General features: G+C 46.4%; 1 protein-coding gene across 1 annotated transcript; it reads left to right on the forward strand.

Moving 5' to 3' along the window:
- Positions 1-7,972: 7,972 nt before the first annotated feature.
- Positions 7,973-19,658, forward strand: LOC308495733 (histone-lysine N-methyltransferase PRDM9-like; the record flags this gene model as incomplete). The annotated part of the gene is made up of 10 exons (XM_081080719.1): positions 7,973-8,041; positions 8,424-8,547; positions 8,841-8,948; positions 13,560-13,609; positions 15,302-15,458; positions 16,080-16,181; positions 16,387-16,658; positions 17,037-17,104; positions 17,991-18,184; positions 19,531-19,658. 10 exons carry the CDS (start codon positions 7,973-7,975, stop codon positions 19,656-19,658), a joined length of 1,272 nt encoding a protein of 423 aa, XP_080936845.1.
- Between the last annotated feature and the right edge of the window lie 1,295 nt (positions 19,659-20,953).

Raw genomic sequence — 20,953 nt, forward strand, 5'->3', positions numbered from 1 at the left:
TAGGAATGATTGCATTTCTGTTTTCTTTGTTTCCTCTCACATCTTCCTTCCTTTCCTCCCCCCTCTCCCGGTGGCCCTGTTCTCCCTGCCTATGGTAATGAGTTATTCTAGCTGAGCTGATCATAAAATTAACAGAATCAGATTAAGGTAAAAACAGAATTTTAACAAATGTGCATGGGGAATTCACATACGTGTAAAAATTCCAAAGGCAGCGAGTTCAGATTAGGTGATTTGCAGATAATTTGGGAAGAGTGGCACACTCTCGGGAGGTAAATAGTTGTTAGGCAAACCACAAAAGAATGGGACAAGGGAGAAGGGTGGTCAGCAGGCTCCACGGGGCGTCTTTCCCGCCTTATGCTAAGGAGTTTATGCCAAGGTTCCCTCCCTAAACCAGGTCTTTCCATCTGAATCTCTGAGACCAGAAAGGGGGAGGGTCGAAGATTGTTTCAGAGTCTTTTGGTACCTAACAACCAGCTTAAAGTCAATGTGCATAAAGACAAAACTCTTGGTCCTCTTCATTCCCACCTTTGTAACTTGAATAAAAGTTTCACATCCAGAAGTTAAATTGGTAGATTTTTCCATATTTCATTGATCTAATCATTCAATCCGGAGAATAAGCTGGTTTAGTTAAATTGTTGGATCTTATTTCATGATGCAGTGATGTAGAACAATCCCAAATTTCACCTTTTATTAACTACCTGATGACTTGCTTAGGTGGAGGTGTAAGAGTAGGTTAGCATAAGAAAGGAAGCCATTTTCTGAATGACCTTAACAGGGTGTGGACCAGATGTCTTGTTTGAAAAGAGCTTATCTTGTTAACTGCCCACTAGGTGGGGTACAAGCCAGCTTATCTTGTCAAATCCCCAGAATGTGGAACAAGCCCATGATATGTATACTCTTTGAAGCTATGGAAAATTACTCGATGCTTTAAAGATGCTATATAAACCCTTGGCTTTGAGTGCTCGGGGTCCTTGTTGAAACCCGCTGCGTCGGGCAGATACTCGGACCCCAGCTAGCTGGAAATAAACCTCGCTGTGTGACTTGCATTATCGCGTGTGTCCTCTGTCCAGTTGAGGGGTGGTCGATTGTAGACCTTAACAGAGGGAAGGAACAAACTGTCTTCTACCCTCAAGGTTCTTTTGGCTGTTCTAACAATCAAATAGATGTGAGACAGATTAGCCAAGAGAAAAGAAGCAGATTTAATACATAAGCATGGGAACTCGGCACACAGGAGAGAGTCAGAGACCCCACATACAGGACTGGTAGGGAGATAGAAAGGGAACCTATGTAGCTAAGACATGCCAAGCTAGGGATGAAGTAAGGTCCCTTGGGGGCTTGAAAGGGTCACTGCAGGGTGATGACAAGAGCAGATGTTTCATGAATATCTTGAACCTGGTCAGACAGACAGATGTTGACAGAGACTAAAGGAGGTCAGACAGGGGCAGAAATAGACAAAGAATGTGGGGTGTGGGTGCTGAGCTGCTGCCAGCCCACGGTTGCTGACTGTGTGCGTGACCTGTGTGTTTGGGATCTCTTGGGGTGTCTTTGGCTGGCTCTGCACCGTTTTCCCAGGTCTTCCATTGTGGGGACAAAGCCCCAAAAAAACAATTTCCAGGCTCTCAGCCTCACATAGAAAAGTGCTGGCTCAGGTAGTAAATGGCCATCAACTGTGATCAGATGGCCATCAGTTGTGGCTAGTTGGCCGTCAGCTGTAACCCGTAAGCCATTGGCCACTAATATAACAGTTGTGGCTACGCTAGCAGAAAAGATGGGGGCTAGCAAGAGCGGATTGCAGAGAGGCGGATGCCGCCGGTGAGAATATAGTGATATGACTCCCCTACTTATGGCTTCGTGGGTGTTCCTGTTTGGCCTTACCGTGTCCTGCGTTCTTGGGCGGGGAGTGGGAGCAGAGACCCTGAACGACAAATGACGCAGCGAGCAGGGTCCCCTGCGTGACATCCATATAAGCCCATAGATCCCCAAGGACTGGAGTTCCCACACCAGGCCAGCACTCTGGACCTGAGGGTGGACCCACCCTTGGAGAAGACACCTTATGTCAGGGAAAAGCTGAGGGATTCTACCCCAATCCACCGGACAGGCCCAGCTACCACGGCTGTACAGGGCAGCGGCTGTTCCAGCAAAACTGCCTGAAGAGCTTGGTGTTCAGGTCCCCCTGCAAATGCTGCACCAGGAGTGGAGTCCCCAAGGCCCATTAAACCCCAGATCCCAGGCCACAGCCTGGTATCCCACCACAGCCTGCCTCCCCAGCTCTCCCTGGGGGCTGCTGTCTGGGTCCTGCAGGCCTCACCGTAGTCTTTCTATGCCCAGGCTTTCCGCTCTCAGACCTTTTGGTCTGGTCCTGCTGGGCTGCCTCTTTTACGTGCAAAATATATATTTAGTTTGCACCGCACTTCCCCCAGATGTGGTGTCTTACAGAGGCTCTCTAAGCCCGGTGTTAATTTTAAAATGGCTTTCGGGAAGGTGGGGAGGCAAGAGGAGAGAGTGACATAAGGCAGCATAGGTAAGAGCCAGGTGAGAAGGTACTTAATTCAGGTGTGCCAAGCCATGTGCCGGGTTTCACCTCCAGGACCCCACATTCCAGCGGACAGCTTCCAGGGCACAGCCCTGGGTCTGACACATTGGCTCAGAAGCCTTTGGAAAGCAGAGCTTATCCTGACCTCCACTCAGGTGTTATTCCCAAGATGCACACGAGATGGCAGCAGAGAATAACTTTTCCTGGACCTGCAACCAGGTGTTATTCCCTATATGTACAATTAGTTTTGCATGTTACTTTTCTCACTTAAAAACACTACTTAGAAATTATTCTCTGTTAAAATCAATTAGAACCACCTTATAGGGTTTTAATTTCTTTAATGAAATACAAAATCATATATCCTCACTCATTTTTGAAGTTGTATAATATTCCACACGATGAGCAAACCTATTTTAACAGATTCTCTCCTAATGAATACAGAGCCTGCTTCCTCACAGTCTCACAACAGTGCATCTTTTCCCCCAAAGTTTGAAATTCACTTTCCTCAGGTACCATGTCATTATACATGTGGGCCTATATTTATTCGTTAGGGTTCTCCAAAGAAACAGAACCAGTAGGATATATATATATATATATATATATATATATATATATATATATATATATGTATATAAATACGTATGAGAGGGGATCTATTATGGGAATTGAGTCATGCTGTGGGGACAGAGTCCCAGAGAGCCATTTCCAGGCTCTCAGCCTCACACGCAGAGGTGCAGGCTCCCGCAGTAGATGGCCATCAGCTGTAATGAGTTAGCCAATTAGCCACTGATATAACTGCCGTGGCTTCATTGGTTGGTTGGTTGGTTGGCAGGCAGAAAACCAGCCAGTGGTTTGCAGATCAGGTGGCTTCTACCTCCTGTGTCTCTGCCAGCCGCCAGCGGGACTGAGGAGCAGGAAGACCACTTGTTGGGGGTACTTGCGGATGTTTGCTTTTGTGTCTCCAATCCAGCCACCAGCAAGAATATAGTGGTATGACTCCCCTATCTATGGTTCCCTGGATGTTCTGTTTTGGCCTCACAATGTCCTGCGTTCTTGTGCAGGAGCAGGAGCTCAGACCCTGCATGACACACGCTGTTATGGAAGCAGAGAAATCTGCAGGAAAGCTGGTGGGACAATTAGTCCGAGTATGAAGGTCCAGGAACCTGGAGCTCCAATGTCCGACGGCAGGAAAAGGTGAGCAGTCCAGCTCAAGAAAACAGACAATTCCTCCCTCCACCTTTTGGTCCCATTGGGGACCACAGCCCGGATGCCCACCACCTGGGGAGGGCTGTCTTCTTTACTCAGTCGGATTCTTATGCTACTCCCTTCCAAAAACACCATCACAGACACACCCAGCTACCTGGCCATCCCTGAGTGCTATTAAGCTAACAAGTGAAATTAACTATCACAGGATTTACTTCTGCATTTCATATTTAATTATATTCATTTCCCAAAATGTACAGTCTTAATATTAATGTTTATAAGAAATTTCAATGTCCAATAGGCTAGCACACCCAGTTCTCTTAATGGTTTTCAAAATTTCCTTGCTATTCAAGCTTGCTTATTTTTACATATATTCTTTTTAATCAGCTTAAAAATTTGAATACTTAAATTATTTTAGTTGGAGTGACAATGAAATTTACGGTAACATACAAAACGGATATATTTAGAACACTGAGTCTTCCTACACAAGGACACATGCCTTTCCATTTACTTCTTTTTTTTTCTTCTCTCATTAGCCTTTACAATTTTTTATTTTGTTTCCAAGTCTTTTATTTTGCTTTTGGAGAATTGTTGTTGTTTTATTTTTGTTTTCATTTTGCTATTTTAGGTGGGTTCTTTTATTCTGTTGTATCTTATTCCACTTTTTCTATCTTGAAGCTTGCTAGCTACACATTTTTTAAATTAATATTTTAGTGGTTATCTAGTGATTACAATATGTAGCATTGACTTATTCAACGTTTAATGTTACCTGATGTTTTTCCTCTTCGTGGACAATGGAATTAGAAATAAGTGGAATTAGAAATAATATAATCCTCCAAGTTTGCATGCTACTGTTTATTCCACAAAACTCAAATGCTTTGCTAGGCAATTTAAAATGTCTGGGAGCAGTGTGACCAGGCTTCCCTGGGTGGGGAAGGCTTCCTACTTTTGAAAAGTGCGACTAGTGAGGTAGGCACCTTTTGAAGCTTTGTTATTATTTCCCCACCAACAGTGGTTCCTATGTGCTAGCATTTCAGCAGAGGACCAGTGGTTTAACGCATGTATAGCAGCAAGGAGTGGGGATCTTGGAATTTCTAGAAGGACCAGTTAGTTTGTTATTGGGCCCAAGTTACAGTTTCCAATGTTTAGGGAACCAATAGTTACTAGATTTACAATGTTGTCTTTTCTTTTCTGGGGTCAATTGTTGAGCATTTCAATTTCATTAGAAACAGCCAGATTCCAAAAAGAATCAGGCCAAAGTCTAGCACAGTTCCAAGAGAACAGCCTGATTTCAAGAGTCAGGCTGAAGTGCAGACCCAGTACTTGCAAAAAAAACTTGGCGTTTAATCAGAAGAGGATTAAACCTCTGATTAAACCTCTTCAGAAGCCTTAAAATAGACCCCGAATAGAGTCTGGAGAGCTTCAAACACAGAGCAGAAGCGCAGATTCAGAAGAAAGACTTACTGTCAAATTCCAGGGTCCGCAAGGAAGCTGGCAGCTCAGAAGGCCCTGCGGGCACCGCCCCTGCGAGCTCACCAGCCCCAGAGATGCCAGGGGTGGGTCTTCTTTAGATCCCCATGTGGGCCATCAAATAATGTCGACCCTAAAAATAAAAGTTATTTTAACAGCAAAAATGGGTTTACTCAGAAACGGCAAAGAATTGCCATTTTGGACAAGCAAACTATAGCAAAAGTCATAGGCAAGTCCCACAAATAAAGGAGAGGAATGTGATTTTGAAAACAAGGCAGTCGGGAGGGGTCATTTTGAACGAAAGTCCATTGGGAAAAGCCGAGTTCCGGGTGACGACGGTTTCTCGTCGGCTGAGATGCTGGGAAGTCAGTTTTTTGCGGGAGACTCACTGCGTGTCTTTCTCTCTGAGGCGTATAAGTGACTTTTCCCCGTCGAGGACTCTTCGGTGCGGGCCGGTCATTGACCTCGGGGCGCACTGGGTGAGCGCGCCCCCTGCTGGCCCCCCACTCCACTCGACTGACATTTCCCTTTATTAAATTTCACGTAATAACTCGACAGTGCGTTGGCTTATTGGCAATCCATGGACATCATGTGATAGTTCTGTGATCAAAACCAGGAAAGGGCCAGAAACACCTTCCCACTTAATCTTGTGAAAGCCAGTGGGCGTTACACTGACCGTCCTCTGCGGATGCCCCGTCGTGGTATGTGATGTATTCTTTTTTATGCAAAATATTTGTAGTTCTTTCGTTTTTGTTTGCTTTTATCTATATTGTCTTATTTCTGAAGCCTTTTTAGACCTATATAACTTAAACATTCCTATTACTCATAAAGCCACTTCTTTGAGATTTAAAAATCTCCTCGAGGTTTTTCTAATATGCTTATTATTTCATTTGCTCTGTTTGAACCTTTGAAACATGTGGACACAAAACGAAATTGTGTGTCTGCATCTTCTCTCATCAGAACCGACTGAATGACAGTCCCCGTTCCCCCTCCCCGTGTGATGTGACAGTCACCGCACACTCACTGGTTCTACAGTTCTTGCTAAAAGTGCATTTTACACATTACATTGCTTTGTACACCTGAAACGAATACATTTTTAAAAAGCGTGTGTGGGGGAGTGGAGTTTAAAGGGCATAAACGATCCTAGGAGAAAGTTGGGGATCCTGACTAAAGTCTGGTGGAACAAGGAATCTTTGCCCTTCCACAGATGGCCACGTCCACCCTAAAGACCTGCCGCGAGGTCCCCGCTCCAGGCTCAGCCCGGGGGTGGGCGCTGGGTCCTGGGGGGCAGGTCTCTCACCAACATCAGCGGGAAAACAAGCACTGAAAACCACTGGACTGTGTTTCCTCGCTGAAGGCTTCTTGACAGACACTCACCAGACCCAGGGCAGCCAATCCCTGCGGAGTGGGGGGACCTTCCACAGGAGGTGTGAAGAGCCCGCCACCCGCTTCCCTCCCCCACCCCCGCCTAGGATTGGCTTCTGCTCCTGACTGACAGGTAGGCTCCGCCCCATGCCCCACCCTCTTGGCTTCTTCTCTCCGCCAATTGGCGGGCCGGACCCTCTGATCGCAGCAGTGATTGGCGGCTTACGCCTGACACAGCTGTATAGGCGGCTTCTCAACCCTGAGGGCGGGAAAGGCGCGCCGGCTGGGAGGCGGCCCTCGACAGGGTGAGCGGGGCGGCTGAAGAGCCCGGAGCCTGACAGGAAAACGGGGCCTTTGCCATGTGGAACGAAGCCTTATAAACCCTTAGCCTAAGACCTGCACGTTCCCGCCTCAGGGACCCTCGATCCGCTCACCCTGAGAGGCTCCAAATCCCGTCACCCCGAGGGACCCCAAATCCGCTAACCTGGAGGGACCGCCAATGTCCTCGCCTGCAGACACGAGACCCCCGAATGCTTAGCCCCCCGGACACCCCGAAAACCGAGTTCCCCTCAGCCTGAGCAACCCCAGGTCCAGCACGCACCCGCCGCCAAGACCGCAGCCGCAGACCCTGAACGCGCTCCTCGGGGGGCTCTTAATCCCCGCGGCTTCGAAGACCCCACTTCCCGCGACGTCGGGACCCTGCAGCCGCTTAATGAGAAACCCCAGTGCCCCCCGCCCGAGCCTTCCGCGTCTCTTCAGCCTGAAAGACCCACCTCTTGTCCGGAGACCGCAAACACATCAGCCCAGGGGACCCCTAACCTCCACCCGAGACCCCAAAGCCTCTCAGCCCGAGGCGAGGCCGGCCGTGGAGACTGAGGCTGCTCGGGGCCCAGACTTTCCCGGAATTCCCGGAATTCCCGGAATTCCCGAAAGCCTTCTATGGGGAACATCCGTGCCTATCTCCGGAGCAGCCCTGAGGGTCGGCCAGACCCCCCCCAGCAGTCAGGCCTCTGCGTCTCCTTGGGCTTCTCCGGCCTCGCACCTCAGGACTCCCCTCAAACACCCTCCGCCACATCCCTCCAGATGCCTTTGCCGCCTTTGCTGAGAGGCGCCCAACTGCAAGGGGGCGAAGGAAACCAAGCCCAGCTCCCAGGCGGCGGGGCTGTCGTGGCTGGGAGCCCCTCCGTCCCGTCAGTGCCCCAGACTTCCCCCACGTGCTCGGATCCTTGCTGGGGTCCCCACGTCTTCCTTCTGCGGACACCCTGCCCGATGGAGAAGACGGGCCTGGCTCCGGGCCTTGGTGGGGGCTGTCACCTCCTCTCAGCCCCTTCTCCCTCCGCAGGCACCTGGGCCCGCGCCGGCCTCTGAGCCAGAACGGGTCCCCCACGTGGTCCCAGCACCATGAGCCCTGACAGGTCCCCAGAGGAGAGCCCGGAAAGAAACACAAGGAGAGGAGGGTGGAAGCCCGAGGTGAGAGGTGGGGCGGCCACGCCAGCCTGCAAGCGGGGGCTGCGGGAAGGGTGGGGACAGGGGCCTGGGGACAAGGAGCCGGTGCCCGGAGGACCGGACTCCCCGCCTGCACTGCTGGGCTCCCCTCGCTGTGCATGTCAGGGGCTCGGTCCTGTCTGGGGCGTGGGGGACAACGGGACACTAGGGTCAGCAGCTGCTGCGCCGGGAAGGCTGGGGCCTGCTCCCTCCGTCAGGACACAGCGGGAGGGAGAGAACTCTGCGTCCTTGTGTCACAGCGACCCCCGGAGGTCTCAGTCCACACCCTGCACACACGGGAGGAGAAGGCCCAGCCCGAAGCGCTGACTTGTAGTAAGTTACTGATGCAGCCTATTGTTTTCTCGAGGCCAACGATGCTTTCAGGGACATTTCCATGTACTTCTCCAAGGAAGAGTGGACAGCGATGGGAGACTGGGAGAAAACCCGGTACAGAAACGTGAAAAGGAACTACGAGGCAATGCTTGCTCTAGGTAACAGGACGAGCTGGGGCCGTGAGCCTGGGAGCCCTGACACACCTACATTACTCGGGCTCGCTCCTTCTCAGGTGCTCATCTCCCTGCAGCTCCCTTCTGTGTGCAGAGTGACCTGGGGGGCGTTTTGTTCTTTTGTGTGACGGCAGGGCTGGCACTGACGGTACCACACTCGCCGTGCCATGTTCTAGACACTCTCGGCCCACCCAGTCCATCCCAGTGAGAGCTGCTCTGGTGCTTTGTTCCTCCTCCAGGCTCTTCCCTTTCAGGACAGAGATTTTGCTTCATTCCAGGTCTCAGAGCCTCTCGACCAGCTTTCATGTGTCACCACAGGCAGGCCATGAGACCCCAGGCAGACGACACTGAGGATTCTGATGAAGAATGGACTCCAAGGCGGCAAGGTGAGGGGCCAGGAGGACTCAGAGGTGCCGTCCTGAGACTGACCTGGGGAGATCTGAGCTGCCTGTCAGGGGTTAAGGAAACAGTGTTTGCTTGTTCAGCAAACAAGATGCCCAGAAAAGTGTTATAAAGAAAGCGGCTGTTCCTACCAGGTTCTAAAATGTGTACAATACTTATATATTTACAGACACATGAATAAGCAGCAACTGTATAGAAACCTGACAGTGAATAAGAAATAACAAATTCAGAATAGTTACATACCAAGAGAAGGAGGAAGATCTAGCAGGTGACTTGCCTATGTCTCGGTTAGCTTTTTGTTTTTGAATTTTAAAATAGAAATAAAAAGATCTGAAGCCATTGTGGCAGAATCCTGACTTTAGACTAAATGGTGGATGTATACATTTTCCAGTGCAAGTCTCCGTACTTTCCAAATGTTTACAATTTAACATTTTTAAAACAACTATTTTTGCTACACATTGTTAATTAAAGGGCAATTGCAGAAAACTTAGTTAAACTGTAAATCCACCAAAGAGCTTTCTAACACTAATCTCATAATAGTTCAGTTATTGGATTAAATGTCCTAGATGAGGAAATGATTAAGATATTATGTAAACATATATAATTTATTTATGTATATTTTATCACAGCACATGATTTTCTTACCCCAAAATGAACCTGATTTTTGTCTTGATTCTGGGGGAGGTTTTCAGACAGCTGTTTGGTCTCCCTGATGTCTCCCACATGGCCCCTTGGCAAACACCATTCTATTTTGTTTCCATAAATTTGATTACTTTAGATAGCTTCCATAAGTGGAATCATGTGGTGTTTGTCTTTTTGTGTTTGGTTTATTTTACTCAGAGTAATGTCCTCAGGGTTCACCCATGTTGTGTACCGTATGATGTGATTTCTTTCTTTGTGAAGGCTAAATAACATTCTATTGTATGCATTTACCACATTTTCTTTATTCGTTTGTCCATCGATGGACATTTAGGTTGCTTTCCCATCTTGGCTATTGTGAATAATGCTGCCATGGGGGTGCAAATATTTATTCAAGATCCTGTTTTCAATTATTTTGGATATATACCCAAAATTTGGATTGATAGATCATATGGCAGTTCTATTTATAATTTTTTTTTTAAAGGAGGGTGCAGCTCACAGTGGCCCATGTGGGGATCAAACTGGCAACTTTGGTGTTATCAGCACCACGCTCTAACAAACTGAGCTAACCCGCCACCCCCTATTTATAATTTTTTGAGGAATGTTTATACTGTTTTCCATAGTGGCTGAACCGTTTTGCATTCCCACCTACAATGTGTAAAACTTCTAATATCTCCATATTCCTTCCAAGACTTGTTATATGACATTTCATTGTAGCTTTCATTTGCATTTCCCTTTGATTAGTGGTGTTGATCATCTTTTCATATGCTTGTTGACCGTTTATACATCTTCTTTGGAGAAATGTCTATTCAAGTCCTTTTCCCATTGTATTAGTCAGCTCAGGCTGCCATAATGAAATACCACAGACTGGATGGCTTAGAACACAGAAATGCACTTTCTCACAGTTCTGGAGGCTGGAAATCTGAGATCAGGGTGTCGGCATGGTGAAGTTCTCTTCCTGGCTTGTAGGCAGCTTCCATCTCACTGTGTGCATGCTTCTGAAGAGAAAGAAAGACAGCGTATCTCCCTTCTGATAAGGGCACCAATCCCATCATGGCAGTCCCATTCTCATGACCTCATCAATCCGTAATTACCTCCCAGAGGACCCATCGCCAAATACTATCACATGGGGGGTTAGGGTTTCAGTATATGAAAGGGGAGAGGGGGGACATAATTCAGTCCATAGCACCCAGTTTTAATGGGATTAGTTGGTATTTTATTATTGAGTTGTAGAACTTCTTTATGTATTATGGATACTAACCCTTACCAGGTAGATGTTTTACAAGTGTTTTCTCCAATTCCGTATGTCGTCTGTGTGGTTTGTTGATTTTTTTTCTTTGCTGCACAGAAGTTTGTAAGTTTAATGTAGTTCCATTTGCCTATTTTTGCTTTTGACGCTTGTGCTTTTGGTGTCATAGCCAAGAAAGCATTGCCTATTTGAAGCTTTTCCTCTAAGAGTTTTATAGTTTCAGGTCTTACAATTAGGTTTTTAATCTGTCTTGAGTTGATTTCTATATATATGCTGTATGACAAGGGTGCATCTTCAATTGTTTTGTGAGTGGATATTGTTTTCCCAGCACCATTTGTTGAAGAGATTGTCTTTTTCTCATTGTGTTGTCTTTGCACCCTTGATGAAGATCATTTGACCATATACTCAAGAGTGTCTTTCCAGGCTCACTATTCTGTTCCATTGGCTTGTGGGTCTGTCTTTATGCCATTACTATGCTGTTTTGAATACTGTAGCTTTGTAGTGTGTTTTGAAATCAGCAAATGTGAGGCCTCCAGCTTTGTTCTTTCTCAAGATTGTTTTTGCATTTCATGATTTTTTCAGATTCCATATTTAAGATGCTTTTTCTCTTTCTGCAAAAAATACCATTGGGATTTTGATAGGGATTACATTAGTGGATGAAAAAGGGGTTCTACGGAAAGGGGTTCTAACTTCACAGGGTGATCTGATCATAAATTCCTAACTGGGCAAGTCATGGTGGGCAGTCATGCCCCAGTCATATAACTGTTTAGTAAAAGGCTTCTCTTTGCCTTAAGCAAGCCCTGTTTATTGTTTCTGTGCATCTATGTTAACACACCTTTGAAATGCTTCTTTTCAGACACCTCTGAAGCTTAACCACCCTCAAGAGAGCACAGAATCTTGTTAGCTCTCTTGTAGTCCACTCCCTACCTTGCTTTTTCCCACCTTCATGTAATCTTCCTTACATTCCCTCCTTTATGCTAAATGCATAAAAGAAGCTGAAAGATGTTATTCTGAGAAGCATTTTTCTCAGTCTGTTGTGCTCTTGTTTCCAAGCATATATTGTTTGGCTCAAATCAATTTTGATACAAATTATCTACTGTTTGGACATTCTTACATTGACACTTTGAATCTTTAGATTGTTTTAGGTAGTATGGACAGCTTTACAACATTAAGTCTCCCAATCCATGAGCATGAAATGTCTTTCCATTTACTTGTGTCTTCTTTAATTTTATGTCACCAATGTTTTATCATTTTCAGTGTACAAGTTTTTCACCTCCATGGTTAGGTTTTTAAATTTTTTTTCTTTACTCATTTTTTAAAATTAGTTTCAGGTGTACAAAACAATGTAATAGACATTCACACCCCTCACAAAGTGATAACCCCCCTCCCCCAACCTACTACCCCCTGACATCGTATACAGCTGTTACAATTCCATTGACTATATTCCCTATGCTGTACTCCACATCCTGTGATCATATATATGAAATTATAGTTGACAGTCAATATTACTCAGCTTCAGCTTCAGGTGTACAGTGCAGCGGTCAGGCATCTACACCATCCTAGGTTTATTTTTAATTAATTCTTTTTAATGCTATTATAGAAGGGATTGTTTTCTTAGGTTCCTTTTTGGATTGCTCGTTGTTAGTGCATAGAAATACAACTGATTTTTGACTGTTGATTTTGTATCTTGGAATTTTGCTGAATTGATTTATTTGTTCTGACAGAGTTTTTTGTGGAGTCTTTAGGAATTTCTACACATAAGATCACGTCATCTGCAAACAGATGTAATTGTACTTTTTGCTTTCCAAATTAGATGATTCTTTGTTTCCTTTTTTGTCTAACGCTCTGGCTAGGACTTCTAGTACTGTGTTTGTTTCATAAAATTTCTGGGGCTCAGAGACAAAAGAAAGAGGCTGAGAACTCCATCATTACATCAAGAGTTTATTAAGGGAATTTACACATGGGCTGCAGCAAAACACTATGGATGTTCTCTGCGAAGTGTGACAGGAGCTCAGGGGTTATACAGAACAGGGCGAGATGGATGGGGGTATGGAGTTTCACCACCACCGATAAGAGGGACATCCTTATATGCTAGCTTGGGGAAGGGTAATGGCCTTTTCCAGGAACCGGCATGAACGAGCATAGTGGAAGGGTGGATCAGACAGTCTCTGGGGATTCTGGGGAAGCAATCTCTGTTCTGGCCTGCATCTGACCGGATCTAGCACGAGGGTCCAACATCGGGCATCTCAGGGACCAGTCTCTCCTCCACAGTATTGAGTAGAAGTGGCAAGAGTAGGCATCCTTGCCTTGTTCTTGATCTTAGAGGAAAAGCTTTCAGTTTTTCACTGTAGAGCAAGATGTTAGAGGTGGACTTTTCATATATGACCTTTATATTGAGGTAATTTCCTTCTGTTCCTAGTTTGTGGAGTATTTTTGTCATGAATGGCCAATTTATTTTTAAAATAAATGTAATAGATACCTTATGAACATAGGATGAAACACAGATGAGGCTTTGTCTTTTTTTAAACATTTTATGAAATTAATTGATGCCCCCCAATAGAAGCATAAGCCTTAATGGTACCTCAGAAACCATTTCCAATGGTTTGTACTTGTCAATCTCTGATTCAGAATTCTGTGTCCCCAGTAAGAATCTCCAGATTTTGGAAACATTTACCAACCAAAACACTGCTTTCTCATCACCTTTTAGTCAAACCTTCTCGGGTGGACTTCAGAGTGGGACAGAGTAAACATCAGAAGGTGAGTAGTTCTCAAATCCTGTTGTTGAGAAAATCTTCCTCGTGGATCAAAATGCAGGTAAGAGAAGGAATTGCAGACTGTTCCAGGGACTGCTGCCTTCCTTTCCTGGTCTCTTCTACACAGTGTCGATATCTTCCTCATTTTAATAGTTAATAACAAACAGCAAAAACGCGAACTGCCACTTGTTTTATTTTCACAATATTTCAGACCTTATTCTAAGAATTTTACATGAATACACTTACAACAATCCTGAGGTAGATACTATAACTATCACCATTTATAGATGAGGAAACTGAGGTTTCAGAAGTACAGAAATATTTGATCATATGTCTGGATCACAGTGTCGGGGATAGTGCAATCTAATCCAAATCTCCTTCTCTGAACCACTTACAAACTCATTATAATGTTCGTTTTACAAAGTTTGCACTGTCTCATCCATACATGTTTACATCATTCATCTGACTGATGAGCTCAACCTCGGTTCTTTCTGCCATGCTACATTGAGAGGTGCACAACAGCCCTCTGACTCAGGGAAGCTTTCTAGTATGCAGGCAGTTTGTGCAGTGAGTGGTCCCAGGGGAGGGAGGATAGAGGACCCCAGCCTCAGAGCCTCTCCCTCCAACTAAAGGAATCACCTCCTATCCCTAAGGAGCCTCAGGGCTGATGACTGAGAAGCAGCAGATAATATAACAGCTTTAGGACTTCATGTCGGTCACTCACTATTCCACAGACGCTCATCCCTCTGTAAGGTCTTCATATCAGTCACTCACCATTCCACATACATTCGTCCCTCTGTAAGGACTTCATGTCAATCGCTCACTATTCCATATCCCTCTGGAAATGATTTCTAATGCTCATTCCTGTAGGTGGAAGTAACAGCTTCTTTCTCTGAGCTTAATCAGGTGACACTCAAGTAGTTTGGAATTGTTTACAATCAATGCTTCCCTCTGTACTGCGAGCTCTTTGAGAGGCTGCTCCAGACGTGATTCTTCTCAGAAGTCCCTGAACCAGCTCAGGTCCCCTGAGGGCCCCCTGAATGTTTTCTGAATGAGTGATTTCAAATTTACAAGTTAAGCTAGAAGTAAGAGGGTCAATGGATGCTGAAGATAATATCTGTGAGTTAGATTTCAAATATGGAGACGGCTGAAGGGGTACGTTGATAGCAGGACTGTAATCTCACTTCCATATTGTATTAAATAGCCCACAAAACACTTTGGTGAATGTTATTACATGTCATGGTCACTAACTCATTAAGAATGACCATGTTATGGATCAGGAAACTAAAGAGAACTACCTAGTGGTACAACCTTATTCAAACAGAATTGATGGGAAACAGTTAATCGAATTACAAATATTCTTTCCAAGATAGAGCAATTTGCAACTTTCAGCATCATTTTCTTTATTGTCTAGATATGTATGTTTCTCCCAATCATTTCTTTGTTCTATTCCCAATCTCTCTCATTCCTACTTTTATGGAAAAAGTTGGAAGGAAAGAGGCTTAAGGCACGGGTTCTAGTGTTGGTCTCATTACCCACATAGGCCCTTTCTGTTCCCTCTAATATTCATACTCACCAGGAACTTCCAAGGGTGGTCAAAGTAGTAATTAAAGTCATGCCTGTGAAAACACGTCATAAGCCCTAAAGAATTAAAGAAACACATGTTATCTCTTAATATGTGGCTCTCACATTGAAGGCAACGTCCAGGGCACCATCAAGGAACGAACCTAGTTTGAAGGAATTGTCAGGAGCAGCAAATTTGCTGAAGGCAAGTGGCTCAGAGCAGACCCAGAAACCAGTGTCTCATCCTGGAGAAGCAGATACCTCTGGACAGCACTGTAGACGAAAATTGGGTAAGAGCAAATAATTTGGGGACTTTAATTCCTCTGAGTCGTCTGGAAAGGCTGATAAGTATGGCCGAGGTCTCTGGGGTGGACTTTGGCTAGGCCTGGGTTTAAGCTGGACTAAGCTGAGACCTGAGGTTAGCCCTGGGGCTTTGGGCAAATCTTATACATTCTCTGGGCTCCTGAATGCTCATCTGTAAAGTGAAGATAAGGATACAAAGCTCATACATTGTTTGAAAGCATTAGATTACATTTCAAAGAACTGAAACGTCCAAGTTGTCCAATAAACCCACCTGTGATAATAGGGACCGTACTTTCTTGGTGTTGTATGCTCAGTGCCTGACACATAATGGGCCCTCAACAAATACTTTCTGAATGAGTAACTCTATGAATGAACCATTTTGTAAACAGAAAGACTGGGAAGTTAAACCTGATAATGTGAAGAGCTAGAAACTAAAATCAAGTCAGCCATCTGTAGTCAGTGTGGAGTCTGAGTCTCTGAACCAACAGTTAAGGGAGGACAAACAGAAATACAGGTGATAATTTGATAGGAGGAGATTTCGTGTTTTCTGGCAAAACAGGGACTCACAGAGCCCACCAACCTCACTCACCTTCTTTCCTCCAACTTAGGACTCAGGAGAAAGGAAAGTGAAGTGAAGATGTACAATCTACGGGAAAGAAAGGGCCGTACATACCAAGAAGTCAGCGAGCCCCAGGATGACGACTACCTGTGTAAGTGACCCTCACAAACAAGGCTGTTATGTCTTGACACAATAGTTTCATCTGGTCATTTGGTCCCCAAATCATTCCCTTCCTCTCAAGGCCTGGAGTACAGGATTGAGGCTCAGTGATGTGACTGCCCGGCCTCTCTCTGAAGCTCTTTACGTCCAGGAACACACACTACACCTTCCCTAATCCCTGTTGCTCTCGCCTCCAGATTGTGAGAAGTGTCAGAACTTCTTCATTGACAGCTGTGATACTCATGGGCCCCCTACATTTGTAAAGGACAGTGTGGTGGATAAGGGGCACCCCAACCGCTCAGCCCTCACTCTGCCCCCTGGGCTGAGAATCAGAGTGTCGGGCATCCCTGAGGCGGGGCTCGGAGTGTGGAACGAGGCGTCCGATCTGCCGCTGGGTCTGAACTTTGGCCCCTACGAGGGCCAGATCACAGAAGATGAAGAGGCGGCCAATAGTGGCTACTCCTGGCTGGTGAGTAGCATCTACTTGTCCCCTGTCCCCTGTGGGTTGGGGGCCCCACCTACATGCTGGCTCGTGCATGGGGACGATATGGTTAGCTCTGTGTGCTGAGTGCACTTAGTGTGAACATGGCGCTCCCATTTAAAGACCAGAGGGTAAGTGGTAGCAAAGTGGTGCAGGCACAGCAGAGGGGCCCCTCCATAAGGGGCTCCTACTGAGTGGACAGATCAGCTCAGACGTGTAGATGATGAGCGAGAAGCACGTCATTTGGTCACAGTTGGCAGTGGGATCCATGCATGCTGAAAGCGCCTGGATGACAGTGGAGCAAAACGATTCTTCTATTACCTCCCCACCAAAACAAAGCCTTTAACTTCTTTCCCTGAACCTCAGATCACCAAAGGGAGAAACTGCTATGAATATGTGGATGGAAAGGACGAATCCCAGTCCAACTGGATGAGGTAAGGCCAGTAGGCGTCTGGGTTCCGGACAGGACCCTCATCAATCACAAGCCCCTGGTTCTTCCCTTCTCATCAAGCCTCCCTCAATGGTCCCCTCGATCCCCTGCTCTTTTTCCCACACAGTGCTCTTTCGTACCGAGAGACATGAAGAAAAAAGGAGATAAAATATGGTATATGTCCTCAAAATGCAATTTTCTATGCTGGACAAACTTTGGGCCCTGGAAAAACCTAGAAGGGTTAGATATTCACTGGGGACCCTGGATTCATACTTTAATCTAATGAACACTTACTCAGACAGTGGGATTCCTTACATACACAGATCACACAACCCTAGTGCTTATGGAGGACTCACTGCAGACAGACATGAAACAATTGATTTTAGAAATATTTAACTATAATTTTCCTATTTTAGAGAAGTTCACAGTGCCAGGATAGCCTAAAACAAGGGACCTTTGACCTGTGAGGACAGCAAAGCACCCTAGCCTTGGTTCTAAACAGACCTGGGTCCTGCAGCCTGCAGGGCATGAGTGAGCCACAGTCTGGCCATGGGCACCTTGGCCTCCTGACCCAGCCCCTTTCCTTGAGGGGTTCTCTTTTATGGGGGATACAAAATGTGAATGAGCCTTATTGTCCTGTCTTACTGTGCTGCGACAGAGACCTCCAAGGGCGGGGGAAGCTTTCTAGGCAGCACTTGGATGCAGGAGTCCACAGGACATTGTACGAGGGGCTTAGATGTGGACAGAAAGTCCCCCAGGAGTGCAGGGGGCAGTGGGCAACGTCAGAGCCTGAAGGCTTTCAGTTTCAGGAGAGGAGCTGGACAGGGATCTGGCACGTAGTGGGAACTTAGCACCTGTGTTTTCCTTCCTTTCACCTGTCTCAATCCCAGGTATGTGAACTGTGCACGGGATGACGAAGAGCAGAACCTGGTGGCCTTTCAGTATCACAGGCAGATTTTCTACCGAACCTGCCAGGTCATCAGGCCGGGCTGTGAACTGCTGGTCTGGTACGGGGACGAGTACGGCCAGGAGCTGGGCATCAAGTGGGGCAGCAAGTGGAAGCAAGAGCTCGGGGCACGGACAGGTGGGCAGTGTGGTTCTTCTTCAAAATGGAAAGAAAAGAAGGGGTTCTTGGAAATGCTCATGGTCTAACTCCTAGGGTACAATCCAGTCTAATGTCAGTCAAGTTTCAAATCAGTTGCTTCAGAAATGAAGGATTCATTTCATACACATTTGACTCTTAGGAACAATTTTTGTATTTTTTATTTTTGTTCTGATCTTTTTATCCCCCTGCTGCATTTCAGATGAAATCCTTTCAGTCAATGGGACCTGACCCTCTGTCTTGTTCAACCTGAGTCCCACTTCCCGACAAGAGATCCAGGTCCATAGGGATCCTCAAATGCCTTTTCGAATGGGAGGCTCAGATTCAGCTTTACGCAGATGCTCCCTTTAGCCACGACTCCATCCTGCCTTCAGCATTTGTGGATCTGCAGGCTGGTGGTTCCCGACTTCACAGATCCTTTCCCCACATAGGACGTCACTAGGGACAATTCCACCTAAGGCATCAAGAGTGTTCTTAGCTCTCAACACAGTAAAATAGCTGCAGACACTGTCTCGCAGTGATATGCTTGTTAAAAGGCAAAATTCAGACAAGTACATTTGAGGTTCTAATTGGCGTTATTCATGAGTCAGCAGAAACCCAGGCAGCGACTACCAGAGCGCCCCAAAAGATTGTACAAAATGGACGGTTTTTATATGGAGAAGGGTGGGCAAGGAAGCGAGTAGCAAAAGAAAAGATTTTGTGGGGGCTGGGGACAGCATTGGGGAGAAGAGCTTTTATCGTGCAGATTGCCTCTTCTTTCCATGGGGTGGGATGAAGAGGGTCCACAGATGACCTCACTAGTATTGACCAGAAAATTCCAGAATGGTTGATGAAGATGGTTTCTGGGAGAGGCTGAGACTGCAGTTAGATCGGGTATTAAGTCTAGTGTGTTTTCATGAGCTTTTAGCATGAGTGATGCCATTTGGGGCCTGTGGTTTTTCTTTCATGTGACTTAGAAGATTCTTGTCTATAGGGAAGGGCCACTGCGGTGCCATCTATAAAAGGACTGAAACTGCCTCTGACACTTCTTGGAAGTCCCCAGTTTGGCAGTTTGTAGAAAAGGCCCTTGACAGGGGCTTCCTGGATTTGTGAAGATGTAGTGCAGAACAATGGAATGAAAAAATAGACTGTAAAGCAACACTTTGTGGGAGACAGAGCTTGCCTTGTCTACACACTGAGAACGACCAATGGGGCCGGTCTCACCAGGACACAGCACATGGCCCAGGCAGCCTTCTCAACACCTGCCCTGACCCCAACTTTCTCTTTCAGCAGGACCAGAGCCAGAGATCCATCCCTGTCCCTCCTGTTCTCTGGCCTTCTCCACTCAGAAATTCCTCAGCCAGCATGTGGGCCGCAGTCACCCCTCTCAGGCCCTTCCAGCGACATCAGCAGGGAAGCACCTCCAGTCGGAGGAACCCTGCCCAGAGGATCAGAGTCAGCAGCAGCAAGGGACTGATCCACACAGCTGGGATGACAACACTGAAGGTCAAGAGGTCAAAGAAAGGTCCAAACCTTTGCTTAAAAGGATCAGGCAGAGGAGGATTTCAGGGGCCTTTTCGAAACCACCCAATGGGCAAATGGGGAGCTGTAGGGAGCATGAGAAAATGGTGGAGGGAGAGCCCAGGACAGGCCAGAAAGTGCATCCAGAGCACACAGGAAAATTATCTTTGGGGATAGGAATGTCAAGAACTGTAAGAGTCAAGCAAGGCTTTGATGATGGGTCACATCTCATTCAGCACCAAGGGACACACTCAGGGGAGAAGCCCTACATTTGCAGAGATTGTGGGCGAGGCTTCATAGATAAGTCACATCTCATCACACACCAGAGGACACACTCAGGGGAGAAGCCCTATGTTTGCAGGGAGTGTGGGCGAGGCTTCAGTGTAAAGTCATGTCTCATCAGACACCAGAGGACACACTCAGGGGAGAAGCCCTACGTTTGCAGGGAGTGTGGACGAGGCTTCATAGATAAGTCATATCTCATCACACACCAGAGGACACACTCAGGGGAGAAGCCCTATGTTTGCAGGGAGTGTGGGCGAGGCTTCAGTGTAAAGTCATGTCTCATCAGACACCAGAGGACACACTCAGGGGAGAAGCCCTACGTTTGCAGGGAGTGTGGACGAGGCTTCATAGATAAGTCATATCTCATCACACACCAGAGGACACACTCAGGGGAGAAGCCCTATGTTTGCAGGGAGTGTGGGCGAGGCTTCAGTCAAAAGTCAAATCTCATCACACACCAGAGGACACACTCAGGGGAGAAGCCCTATGTTTGCAGGGAGTGTGGGCGAGGCTTCAGTGTAAAGTCAAATCTCATCAGACACCAGAGGTCACACTCGGGAGAAGCCCTATGTTTGCAGGGAAGTATATGACTGAGCCATTATCATTAAATCGTTTCTCAATAGCCACAGGACAACTGTAGGCACCACATACTTGAGGGGGCTTCAGAGGGAGTCTTCTGACCCTTACCCTCCCCAAGAGTGTAATGAGTACAGAAGTAACTGCTTAAACAAATCGTCTACTTTCATGACAAGAGATAAGATAGACAAATAGTGCCTTTAGTGCTATGGGGATGTCAACACCAATCTCCTCCATGGTTTCTCTGGCCTCCTATTCTAATAAATTTTGTCTCCATACAAAGCTCCAGGCCACATACTTCATTCCCCACTTATCACTGAAAGCAGGTGTCCAGGAGGTTGACAGACAACTCATACTCAGCCACAGGAGCTCAACTCCTGGAAAGGTGTG

Source organism: Rhinolophus hipposideros (assembly GCF_964194185.1).
Source record: "Rhinolophus hipposideros genome assembly, contig: HAP1_SCAFFOLD_237, whole genome shotgun sequence".
Lineage (NCBI taxonomy): Eukaryota > Metazoa > Chordata > Mammalia > Chiroptera > Rhinolophidae > Rhinolophus > Rhinolophus hipposideros.